Here is a 13,314-nt window from a genome sequence, read left to right as displayed (position 1 = left end):
AAGAAAACACGCCGCAGGACTGCTTGTATCGCACATGACAGCACACGCAAGTAAACACCCTGCAGGACTGCTTGTATCGCACATGATATCACCTGCAAGTAAACACGCTGCAGGTCTGCTTGTATCGTACATGATAACACACGCAACTTAACACACTGCAGGACTGCTTGTATCGCACATGATATCACACGCAAGTAAACACCCTGCAGGAGTGCTTGTATTGCACATGATATCACACGCAAATAAACACCCTGCAGGACCGCTTGCATCGCACATGATATCACAGACACAAGTAAACACGCTGCAGGACTGCTTGTATTGTACATGATGACGCACGCCTGTTAACATGCTGCAAAACTGCTTTGTATCATATATGATATCACAATCAAGTACATATGCTGCACAACTGATTGTATCGCACATGATATACCACGCAAGTAAATACGCTGCAGGACTGCTTGTATCGCACATAATAACACATGCAAGTTAACACTCTGCAGGACTGCTTGTATTGCACATGATATCACACGCAAATAAACACGCTGCAGGGCTGTTTGTATCGCACATGATATCACACACAAGTACACACGCAGCAGGACTGCTTGTATCGCACATGATATCACACGCAACTTAACAAGCTGCAGGACTGTTTGTATCGCACATGACATCCCACGCAAGTAAACAAGCTGCAGGACTGCTTGTGTCGCACATGATATCACACAAGAAGACACGCCGCAGGACTGCTTGTATCGCACATGACATCACACGCAAGTAAACAACCTGCAGGACTGCTTGTATCGTACATGATAACACACGTAAGTTAACATGTTGCACGACTGCTTCTACCCCACATGATATCACACACACAAGAAAACATGTTGCAGGAATGCTTGTATCGCACATGATATCATACGCAACTAAACACGCAGCAGGACTGTTTGTATCGCACATTATATCACACGCAACTTAACACGCTGCAGGACTGCTTGTATCGCACATGACATCCCACGCAAGTAAACACGCTGCAGGACTGCTTGTATCGCACATGATGTCACACAAGAAAACACGCCGCAGGACTGCTTGTATCGCAAATGACAGCACACGCAAGTAAACACCCTGCAGGACTGCTTGTATCGCACATGATATCACCTGCAAGTAAACACGCTGCAGGTCTGCTTGTATCGCACATGATATCACACTCAAGTAAACACCATGCAGGACTGCTTGTATCGCACATGATATCACACGCAAGTAAACACCTTGCAGGACTGCTTGTATTGCCCATGATATCACATGCAAGTGAACACACTACAGGACTGCTTGTATCGCACATAGTAACACACGCAAGTTAACACTCTGCAGGACTTCTATTGCACACGATATCACACGCAAATAAACACGCTGCAGGGCTGTTTGTATCGCACATGATATCACACGCAAGTGAACACGCTGCCCGACTGCTTGTATCGCACATGATATCAAACATTTTACATGGAAGCACATATCATTTCATTGACAGGTATCAATAAAGGATAGGGACACCCCTACTTATTTTCATCATTAGCATTTTATTACCAAAGTTAGCATGGTTATTAGCATTATTATTAGCATGTTTTAATTTAATGGGTGAATAAGCATTTCTTTCAAAAGTGTGCATGTGTCCGGGGTATTAGCATTATTATTAGCAATATTGCCATATAAAACACACATTTTTTCCAGGCTTTCGCAGGCCACATTAAAATGAAGTGGGGGGCTAGATTAAGGCCCCAGGCCTTAAGTTTGACACTTAGACTTAGACTTGGACAAACTTTGCGTGTGATCTAATCACCAGAATATGACATTGACATTATTTCAGAGAGAAAGCGAAGAGAAGTCAGAGGACAGTTTGTTTGATCTGCGCTGATCAAAGTTTTAAGAGGAGGTCAAAGTCGGAGCGGGAGAGAAGAGTACACATTGGTGACCGCTGCTGGAAGTCCATCACAGACCCATTTGAACGCTTGGTGAGTGTGTTTCGTGACCCAAACAGGATGAAGCCGTCGGTTCTGCTGCTGCTGGCCCTGCCGGCTCTGACCTGGGCCCTACAGCCGGACTGCGAGGACCAGGACCCGTCTTCCACTGACTTGCCAGGTTTTGTCCACGCTGTTCTGGAAGAATGTCTCATCACTTGTCTTCTGGTCACCAGACCAGGACGACTGATCGTATTGTCTTTTTGTGTTTGACTCCAAGGCATGCTTGTGGTGAAGTGTGCTCTGTCCAGGTTTTCCACGTGGCTGGATCGACTAGCGCCGAGGAGTGACTCCCGTAGGTGGACACGAGTCCCTCATGGTCACTTTGTTGTTGATTTGTGTCTTTGTCTTCTGTTGGTACTTTGCATGCTTTGTCTGTGTCTCGATGTCTGCTGTCCTTTTGCATCATCAAGCGCGTGGACTTGACGTCTCTCTCGTGTCCCTCACCCAGCTCCCTCTTTAAATCCAGCTCTGAAGAACCATCACCCTGAAGTATTGCCTGCTACAAAGCCTCTAAGGCTCCTTCCGCCAGTGATGAGAAATATGGGCGACTCCGATTCTTTCAATTTTGACGAAAGCAACCTGGAGTGGAAGACCACGGATGGCGCCATCTTTGAAGGATCTGTGTCCATCTACAACAGCTACGCTAAACGTGTGGACTTCATCTGCAAAGTGGACTGCAATGCGGGCTATTACAACCCAGACAGCAGTAGCGAGTGCGTCTTCTCCAAAAACAGGTACGGGTACAGCCAGTCGCCATTTGAGCTGCTGGTCAACAAAGACAACTTTGAGATCTTGCTGTGGAAGCAAGGCTCCAAAGGTTTTGTGACCCCATTTTCTGTTAAGACCTGCCAGAACGAAGACATATACGTTGGCAAGAACATGTATGGTTTGGGGAAAGTGAAGGTGAGTGATAAGGTTTTCTACCTTCCTTGGGGGAGCACTGAGTACTGGTACCCTGACTACCAGTTCCTGGAAGTGGAGAAAGACATAAGGAAAGAGCACCTGATGGAGGTTAGGTACCACACAGAGGGCATCACTCCCGTGGCGTATCCCCCTGAGATCCTGAACAAGGACACGGTCTTCAACTACCACTGCCAGATCATCAAACGCACGTCCACTCTGTCAAAGAGCATCTCAACAGCCAGCAAGTGGGACACAACCTTCTCCTTCACGGTGGGAGTCGGCACCACAATCAAAACCGGAATACCCTTTATCGTTGAAGGACAGGTTCAGTTTAGGGCCTCTGTAAGCTACAAGTTGGTCAAAGGCACCACTCATACCGAAATCACCACCTACTCTCTTTCCGTGGACACCATGGTCCCAGTCGGCTACTCGTGCACCATCACCATGCAGGGAAAGAAGTACGGCATGGACATCCCATACACAGCGCGCCTCAAACGTACCTACAGTAACGGAGAGACCACGTGGACCAGCGTCACTGGTACGTACAGGAGCATCCAGGTCTCAGAAGTCCAGGCTGTGGTGGACCGCTGTGAACGTATGCCTAATGTCAAGCCTTGTTAAGCACAGCACACTTCACTCGTGCGGTGTTATCATGTCCAGCTGCAATAAAACTACTAAAGACAAACCGGTAATTTGTGTGTTAATGTAACGGAGGCTGGGCAGTGTGGATGTGCAAGTACGCTGGTCAGCTTCCATTCTGTTCATGGACCATATGGACAGAATTTCTAGGCGCAGTTAGGGCGTTGAGGGTATCCGGTTTGGTGGCTGCAGGATTAGGTCTCTGCTTTTTGCAGATGATGTGGTTCTGTTGGCTTCATCTGGCCAGGATCTTCAACTCTCACTGGATCGGGTCGCAGCCGAGTGTGAAGCGACTGGTTGTTTGGGCGGTGGTGTGTTTGTGCTGGTTTGGGTTGGGGTGGTGGGGTCTTTTGGTGGGGGAGGTGTTAATGTCTCTTGTTTGCATGTTGGCGGTTGGGCTGACTGGCGGGCTGGCGCTGGCTGGTCTCCGTGATCCTGTTGGCGTGTGGTTACCGGTCGCAGTTTTTTCGATTGCTTTGATTTGATTGAGTGGTGCTGGCTGTCTGTGAGTATTGCAGCCGCTGTTTCTGCTGCCGTTTGTTTGTGGTGTGGGCGCCCGTGGCTGCTGGGTCTGGTGCAGGGGGGTGACTGATGTTGTGACTGGTGGCAGCGCGCGCGCGTGGTGGTTGTCAGGTCTGACGAACTTGCCGGCTTCATACTCGTTTATTGTCGTGTTGGTTGGCTTGTTGGGTGTGGGCCTGGGGTGCCCTTGCGCCCTGCCGCACCGCCCTTTGCGGGCTTGTCCCTGGGTGACGGGGGTGCGCGGCAGGACCTGTGGGGCTTGGGGAAGGAGATCGGCTGGTTCTCAGTGGGCAGTGGGTGCCGGGACTTGATCGCTGTCCCGCCGGCCTGTGTATGGATTTGTTGTTGTATATATATGAGTGTGTGTGTGTGTGTGTGTGTGTGTGTGTGTGTGTGTGTGTGTGTGTGTGTGTGTGTGTGTGTGTGTGTGTGTGTGTGTGTGTGTGTGTGTGTGTGTGTGTGTGTGTGTGTGTGTGTGTGTGTGTGTGTGTGTGTGTCTGTGTGTGTCTGTGTGTGTGCGCGTGTGTGCATGTGGATGGATGGATGTAGGTATGTATGTGTATGTATGTATATGTGTGTGTGCATGTATGAGTATAGGTATGCGTGTGTTTATAGATGTGTATGTGTATATGTATATATGCATATGTGTGTATATGTATGTATATGTGTGTGTATGTATATATATACAGTATATATATATATATATACAGTATATATATATATATATATATATATATATATATATATATATATACGTATATATGTGTATATATATGTATATATGTGTATGTGTGTGTATATATATGTATATATATGTATGTGTATATATATATGTGTATGTATATGTATATACGTATATATATGTATATATGTGAATGTGTGTGTATATATATGTATATATATGTATGTGTATATATATATATATGTGTATGTATATGTATATATGTATGTATGTATATGTATATATGTATGTAAGTATATTTCTGGGGGTACGCTCTGGGCCTGCTTGTCAGGCGGGGGTCAGCGCCTCAGGCTACTGCATCCGGACTGGGTGTCTGGAGCTCCTGGGTCCCACCGTCCATCCCTTCCGGGTGCCCGGGTGGTTGGGGCCTGCTGGGTCTAGTCCCCGCGTCTATTGTGGTAGCTTGGTGCTGCAAGGTATTCCGAGGTGCTGCGAGTCGGCCAGCTGCTGGGGTAGTGACCTTGTGTGTCAGCATGTCTGTGATCTTCTTTTAATTCTTTTTTAATTTTTTTTAATTTTTTAATATTTTTTTTTATATGTATAGTAATTATTATTATTATTATTACTATTTATTAATGTATTAATTAATGTATTAATTAATTTTTTCTTTCTTTCTTTCTTTCTTAATAAATATTTCATTAATATTATTTTTTATTTTTCCCCTCCCTCAGGGGGGGAAACTCGACAGGGCGGTTGCTGGTTGTTCCATCTCCATCATTGGGGTCCCTGCGGGTGGGGTGGGTGGTTCCCGTGGCCACGTGCTGGGCGGTCCTGCGGCGGCCGACTTGGGTGGGGTGGCCAGGGGGGCCTTGTCCTCTGCCGGGTGCATCTGTCTGCGGCCTGCTGCTAGCTCTTACGGGCGGTGGGCCTGGCTCTGGGGTTCCTGTCGCAGGCCGGCCTGGCTGCGTGGGGCCGGTGGTCCCTGGTTCCCTGGGCGCCACACCTGCTGTTTGTGGGTTGGGCTCTCTGGGTGGCTGGGGCCGTACTCTGGCTCCCACACACACTGGGAGTCAAATATATTGTACATACAAATACACATATACTCACATACATACATACATACATACATAGGTATCTATGCTCCCACATACAGGTACATACACAAATACAGTACATACCTACATACTCAAAGTTAGTTCATCCACACGCGCATTCACTGTACAAACATACACATACTGTACATATACAGTACATTCACTGTACAAACATACATATACACATACTGTACATATACATTCACTGTACAAACATACATATACACATAATGTACATATACATTCACTGTACAAACACACATATACACATAATGTACATATACATTCACTGTACAAACATACATATACACATACTCTACATATACAAGTACATATACATACATACACTCATGCACATAATCACGTTTCATCAAACATATATTAACGTTGTTGCCCTAGGGTAAACTGGGTAACACATGGCACACTGAAAAAGCTTAACCTATTGTTACTATAACAATCTACAAGGTTAATATAGGTTGCTTCTCTTTCTTCCCCTCCATTTTTCTGCATTATTTCGTATCTCTAGTTATCATTATTTATATGTATTGTTGCATTTTAACAACTGTATTGTTGATAATATGGGTAAATTATTGGTATTGTTCATTATCAATAGCGCTATTTCTATTGGTATTTGTATTTCTTCGCTAACTGCTTAGTTGCTATCACTTTTACCCTCATATTTGTACATGTAGTATTTGCTGATGTTGCTCTATTGTTGTTGTTGTTATTGTTGTGTTTGTGTTTCTCTCTGTCTAATCCCCCTCTTGTCCCCACAATTTCCCCCTCTCTCTTTCTTTTTTTCTCTTTCTATCCCCTCCTGCTCCGGCCCGGCTGCACCAAATGATAATATAAATACATTCAATAAAGTCAAATTCAAATAAGGCAACAAGAGAAGTATCCTACACTTCTCTTTTGTAAAGTAAATCTGAACAGCCGATATGGGCATCTACATCAACTATACGATTTGCCTGAGAAGCTAAACAGGACAACAACAAAAAAACAAACAAACAAAAAAATTTTTTAAAGAAGCGACTGGGAAGAGAATCAGCGCCTCCATGTCCGAGTCCATGGTTCTCGCTCGGAAAAGGGTGGAGTGCCATCTCCGGGTTGGGTAGGAGATCTTGCTCCAAGTGGAAGAGTTTAAATACCTCTGAGTCTTGTTCACATGTGAGGGAAGAGTGGATGGTGAGATAGACAGGCGGATTGGTGCTGCCTCTGCAGTGATGTGGACCATGTATCGGTCAGTCGTGGTGAAAAAGGAGCTAAGCCGAAATGCAAAGCTCTCAATTTACCGGTCGATTTACGTTCCCATCCTCACCTATGTTCATGAGCTACGGGATATGACCGAAAGGACAAGGTCACGGGTAAAGGCGGCCGAAATAGGTTTCCTCCGTCGGGTGGTGGGGCTCTCCCTTAGAGATAGGATGAGAAGCTCTGTCATTCGGAAGGAGCTCAAAGTAAAGCCGCTGCTCCTCCACATCGAGAGGAGCCAAATGAGGTGGTTCGGGCATCTGGTCAGGATGCCCCCCAGACGTCTCCCTGGGAAGGTTTTTAGGGCACGTCCGACCGATAGGAGGCCACGGGGAAGAACCAGGGTGTCTATGACTCCCGGCTGGACCTTTTATTTGCCTTCTTTGACTGTACTTGACCTTGTTTGGTCTTATTTTACCTTCTATAGCGGGGTTTGAAGCATGATATTTATAAAGCATGTTCCCCTTGGCATCGCACCTCACCCGCGAAGTACTGGAGCTCAGAGGAAGATTACGACATGAGTAGGAGAAAAGGAGCGCTTAATTTGCTCACCTAAAACCAGGTGTGTCCAAACTTTTTGGCTGTGTAAAGAGTATGTGAAAGGGTGGAGTTCCATCTCCAGTTTCCTGTTCCCTGTTTGCCGTGAGTGACTGCTCGCTACTGTCACGAAAAAAGCTAAGAATTATCTTTCTATCTGTGTGCTTCTAATTGTTTTACAGCGTTCTTTATTCCTTCCCAAACATATTTAGTAGTCTTATCAAACTAACAAACCACCCGCTCTCTGTCTCACCGCCCCTCTTTTAGCTAGCTAGCTGCTAAGCTAACGAAGCTAAAAGGCGAAGGCGGCGACGGTCTGAAGGAATCTGCTCCCACACGTTGCGGCCTTTTCTCCGAAGACCACAAGAACTCGACTCTGTGAAAGAAACAACATGAGTATGGCTCCCTGCTCTTCGTGCACCGTTCTCATGGAAAGGTTGGCCCTACTAGAGGACCGTGTCCGCCAACTAGAGCGGAGTAATTTCGTATCTTTAGACGCTGTGTACACATCTGCTAACATTAGCTGTAGCAAGCTGACTAGCCCAGTTTGTAGCAGCCCTAAGCGGCCTACAAGCAACGGTGAACCGGTTGAGATGCATAATAGATTTAGCCCTTCAGCTAGTCCTACACCCCAGTCTACCGGGCACTACACTTTAGTCATAGGGGACTCCATCACTCGAAACATACAGCTTAGCAAACCAGCCATAATTAAGTGTATTCCTGGGGCCAGAGCACCTGACATTGAAGCTAATCTTAGGGAGCTAACTCGCAACAGGCCTCGTAAATCGCACCGCTAGCTACGCAAAAATAGTTGTACACGTTGGTTCCAATGACACTAGGATGAGAAAGTCAAGAGATTACAAAGAGGAACATAGCGAGGACTTGTAATCTCACGAGAAAGATGTCCAGGCTTCGAGTACTTGTCTCTGGTCTGGCCCCCTGCCTGCGAGAGGCAATGATGAGAGGTATACCAGATTAGTCTCGCTTAACAAGTGACTGGCTAGTTTTTGTAGAGAACAGGGACTAACGTTTATTGATAATTGGCCCTCTTTCTGGGGCAAACCGGGCTTGCTGAGAAGGGACAGCCTTCACCCTAACAGGGAAGGTGCCATCACTCTACCTAGAAACATAGATTACTGGCTGAGTCACACTTGACTAACTACACTAGAGTAAGCTCGGACACAGGCAATTACAGTGTCTGTTAGTCTGGGTGAGGAGTCAGTTAAGCTAGAACTAACCAGCGCCAGACTGGAAAATTCCTGCACACATAGCATTTCTCGTAGAATAATACACAACTTACATAATGTTTTTTACTGTATGTTTTTCATTCATGTATGCTGTATTATGATACTGTATATTTTATGCTTCATCATTATAACTTATTACTAATTTAGGGGTAATGGGAAGTGTCCAAATCAGTGTCCAAATCAGTGATTCTCAAACTGTGGTACGTGTACCATTGGACTCCATCTACTGGTATGCCAAAGGATCACTAATTACATTTTCAAACACAGTGTTACTAAACTGTGTGTAATGTTACAGTGGCCAAAAATATTAAATTGTTAAATAAAACATCTGCCTTGTTTTTAATGAATATTCACGCCAAATATGCTATTGTATTTTAATGTTGGTCATTACGGTGGTACTTAAAGAGACAAGTGTTTTCTCAGGTGGTACTGTGATGGAAAACATTTAGGGATCCTTGGACTATGCCATTACAAACTGCAGTATTTCTGTGAAATGCACATTCTGTAAAAAAGCACATTCTGAGCAGAGAATGACCTTGTCTGCATGACTCACTTCTACCTTCTCGTCTTCTCATTTGAAAGTGTCGGCTTCTTCATTCCAGTTAACAGTGCACCATTGTCTCCTCTCTCCCCCGTTCAAACTGAGCATACTCCCTCCCTCCCACCTTTTATTCAGTGTATAAAGAATAACGCTCATCTCTTCCTATTGCGCACTACTTACATACTTTGCTATGAATGTGACCTGTGCCTCTTAAAATGCTCGAGCTATTCAAATAAATCTAAGAAAGATCATTTTGTTTGACTACTTGATTAGAAAATGTCCAATACTTGGTGAAAAAAAAGTTTGAGAACCACCGGTCTAAATATCTGGCAACACACGTGAGTAACACGAAAGTTGTGTCTTGTTTACAGTCGAGCATGGTTCTGGTACCGTGCACGAGTGCTGCCAGCACTGGGGAGCTGCGGTTTATTGAGGGAAAACTTTAACTTGAAGTTGAAGAATAAGCACAAACCTTTCTGAGGTGGATGAAGGTAAAGATGATGGAGTGTACAAATATGTCTGAGCACAAATTGATAATGTAGAGAGGAAGAAGGAACGAAGGAAGGTAGGTAACAAGGTGTGTCAGTTGCAGAATATTTTAGTAACACCATTTTGATGATCAATTTCATGTCCAAGAATCAGAGGATTAAAGGCGTAAGGCAGTGCTAGATAACAATGATCACAAAAAATATGCACAATATGTTCACTGTGATAACTTCTGTCTATTTATATGTGTGAGACTGCCCTCCGCTGGTCATCAAACAGATGCTAACATTGGGTGCTGGAGTCTATCCCAGCTGACTTCGGCTGTGTGGTGGGATACACCCTAGACTGGTGACCTATCAATCACAGGGTTGACACAGAACACATTCTCACCTGGGGACAGTCTTCAATCAACCTGAGGGATGTGTGAACACTGGAGACTCAACAGTTGTTGGTTTTGTTACACTGATCCATTGTGCTGTTTTGCAAGACAGATCTTTGATAAAGTTGTATTTGATGTGTGATCCCAGCCTCCTGGACTTTGTTTGAGCTGCACTGATCAATGTTTATTGTGGAGGAGGACGGGTCAAAGTCAACGATGAAGAGAAAAGTACATATTTGGGTCTGCTGCTGGAAGTCTACAACAAACCACTTCAGACTGGAGGTGAGTGCGTTTAATTGTTCCACTCTCTAGCTTGGCTTACGTTGTCAAAGTCCAGCATGGAATAAGAGCATGTCCTTTACAGATGAAGCTGTTGGTTTTCCTGCTGCTGGCACTGCCGGCTCTGACCTCGGCTTTTCGTACTGTCATTGGTGGGCTCAGTAAGTCCAGATTTCTTCAAAGCTTTTTTGCTAGCGCTACCTCTCAGTTCAAGAACTTCACATCTTTGAGCTTTGCAAGTGAACAAATGTGTCTTGTCAGAGAATGAGGAATATGTTGATGATTGTGCTGTTCATCCTTCTGTTTGATTCTGTGTGTTGCCCCTCATACAGTACCGGTGCTGGACCTCAGGGACGTAGTTCCAGACAGATCAGCTCGCATGCCTCATCGAGTTTATCCTGTGACTCCAAAAATCTCCAGAGCCATGAGCCAGTTGCCATCTGCCAAATTTGAGAGAACCAACCTGGAGTGGCAACAGTGGATGGGGTCGGTCCCCAACGGGGCCGTGTCCATCTACAACGGCTACATGAGTCGCTTTGACTACGTGTGCAAGCACAAGTGCGATTCAGGCTATTACAACACTGACCAAGGTGACTACTGTGTCTTCCCCTACGATGGTAAAGCTCTCCAATCATCTGAATTCTTCTTGCTGGTCAACAAAGACCACTTTGAGATTCTGGAGTGGAAAGAGGGCGCCTATGGTTCAGTGGCCTGGAATGGGGTCAAGACATGTCAGGACGAGGACATATACGTGGGTAAGAATGAGTACGGTCTGGGGAAAGTGCAAGTCAGTCATCGAGTCTTTTACTTACCCTACAATGGATGGGAGTACAATTACGAAAAACCGTACCAGTTCTTGGTCATCCACGAGGATGTAGAAAGCGAGCGTTTGATGGACGTAAAGTACTACACTGAGGGTGTCCCAGTGGTGGAGCATCCCCCTGAGACACTGAAGAACGATACCATACAGAACTCTGCTTGCGATGAAGCCACACTCTCAGACACCCTGACCAAGAGCACCAAAGTGGAGCACAAATGGGAAAACAACTACAGCCTCTCATTGGCCGGCAGCACCAGCATCACCACCAAGATCCCCTGCATCACCTCTGCAGGCATTCAGCTTAACATGGAGGTCAACGTGATGTTCACCACAGGGACCACCTACAGCGAGACCACCTCACACAGCATCAAGGTGCAGACCCCCATCCCTCCCGGCCATTCGTGCATCATCCAAATGGTGGCTAAGAAGTATGGAGCAGAAATCCCGTACACTGCGAAACTCAGACGCACTTACAACAACGGTGAGACTAAATGGACCACAATCACTGGGACCTACAAGAGCATCCAGATTACAGAAGTCCAAGCTGTGGTTAGCCGTTGTGAACCTCTACCTAATGTCAAGCCTTGTTAGGCACAACAAACTATGTCACTTTCATGGCAAATAAAAAATACATATTTTACAAAGCACCCATTCTCTGTCTCACCGCCTCTCTCTCAGCTAGCGAGCTGCTAAGCTAATGAAGCTAAGCTAGTCGCGGTGGAAGGCAACTGCGCTCCCTCACGCTGCTGCTACTGCTCTGAAGACAGCATGAACCCGACTCGGTGAAAGAAAAAAAGTGAGTATGGCTCCCTGCTCCTCATGCACTGTTCTCATGAATAGGTTGGCCCTACTAGAGGACCGTGTCCGCCAGTTAGAGCAGAGTAATTTCATAACTTTAGACGCTGCGGACACATTTGCTAGCTTTAGCTGTAGATTTAGCCCTTTAGCTAGTCCTACACCCCAGTCTACCAGGCACTACACCTTAGTCATAGGGGACTCCATCACCCGAAACATACAGCTTAGAAAACCAGCCATAATTAAGTGTATTCTCGGAGCCGGAGCACCTGACATTGAAGCTAATCTTAGGGAGCTGACTCGCAACAGGCCTAGTAAACACGTACGACAGGCTAATCGCACCACCAGCTACGCGAACATAGTTGTATACGTTGGCTCCAATGACACGAGGATGAGACAGTCAGATGTTACAAAGAGGAACATAGCTAGGACTTGTAATCTCGCGAGAAAGATGTCTTGGCATCGAGTACTTGTCTCTGGCCCCCTGCCTGCGATAGGCAATGGTGAGAGGTAGATTAGTCTCGCTTAATAAGTGGCTGGCTAGTCTTTGTAAAGAACAGGGACTATACTATAATTGGCCCTCTTTCTGGGGGAAACCGGGCTTGCTGAGAAGGGATGGCCTTCACCCTAACCGGGAAGGTGCCATCACTCTCTCCAGAAATATAAACTTCTATTTGAGTCTAGCTTGACTTAACTACACTAGAGCAAGTTCAGACACAGGCAATTACAGTGTCTGTTAGCCCGGGTGAGGAGTCAGTTAAGCTAAATTCCTGCACACATAGCATTTCTCGTAGAATAATACATAATTCACATAATGTTTTTTCTGTAGTGACTGTGCCACAGGGGAATATGCGTTCTACTGAGGTGGAAAATTATGATAGCTGTGGTCTTACACAAATAATGAATGAAGCCACGCATTGAAACGGTAATATGATAGACCTAGTCCTTGTCCGGGGTGTCACCACCTCCAAAGTTATGGTGCTCCAGTACACTAAAGTAATGTCCCATCATTACCTTATAAAATTTGAAATTCTGACTCAATGTCAACAAGCTATTTAATAACCAATGCTCAAAAGACCTACCTCGATCCTGAGCTCATGGTAAACTACCGGCTGGTGTCCCAGCTTCCC

General features: G+C 45.7%; 2 protein-coding genes across 2 annotated transcripts; both read left to right on the top strand.

The window, feature by feature from the left end:
* The first annotated feature begins 1,869 nt into the window (after positions 1 to 1,869).
* LOC133631912 (natterin-3-like) lies at positions 1,870 to 3,597 on the top strand. Its single transcript, XM_062024100.1, has 3 exons — positions 1,870 to 2,127; positions 2,227 to 2,301; positions 2,458 to 3,597. Exons 1-3 carry the CDS (start codon positions 2,028 to 2,030, stop codon positions 3,531 to 3,533), a joined length of 1,251 nt encoding a protein of 416 aa, XP_061880084.1. The 5' UTR covers positions 1,870 to 2,027; the 3' UTR covers positions 3,534 to 3,597.
* A 6,541-nt stretch (positions 3,598 to 10,138) lies between these two features.
* On the top strand, positions 10,139 to 12,036 carry LOC133632634 (natterin-3-like). The gene is made up of 3 exons (XM_062025175.1): positions 10,139 to 10,572; positions 10,655 to 10,730; positions 10,902 to 12,036. Exons 1-3 carry the CDS (start codon positions 10,471 to 10,473, stop codon positions 11,978 to 11,980), a joined length of 1,257 nt encoding a protein of 418 aa, XP_061881159.1. The 5' UTR covers positions 10,139 to 10,470; the 3' UTR covers positions 11,981 to 12,036.
* Positions 12,037 to 13,314: the final 1,278 nt, after the last annotated feature.

This window comes from Entelurus aequoreus, linkage group LG17 (genome assembly GCF_033978785.1).
Source record: "Entelurus aequoreus isolate RoL-2023_Sb linkage group LG17, RoL_Eaeq_v1.1, whole genome shotgun sequence".
Classification (NCBI taxonomy): Eukaryota; Metazoa; Chordata; class Actinopteri; order Syngnathiformes; family Syngnathidae; genus Entelurus; species Entelurus aequoreus.
Note: the sequence above shows the minus strand (reverse complement) of the source record. Positions and strands in the feature narration are given on the sequence as shown.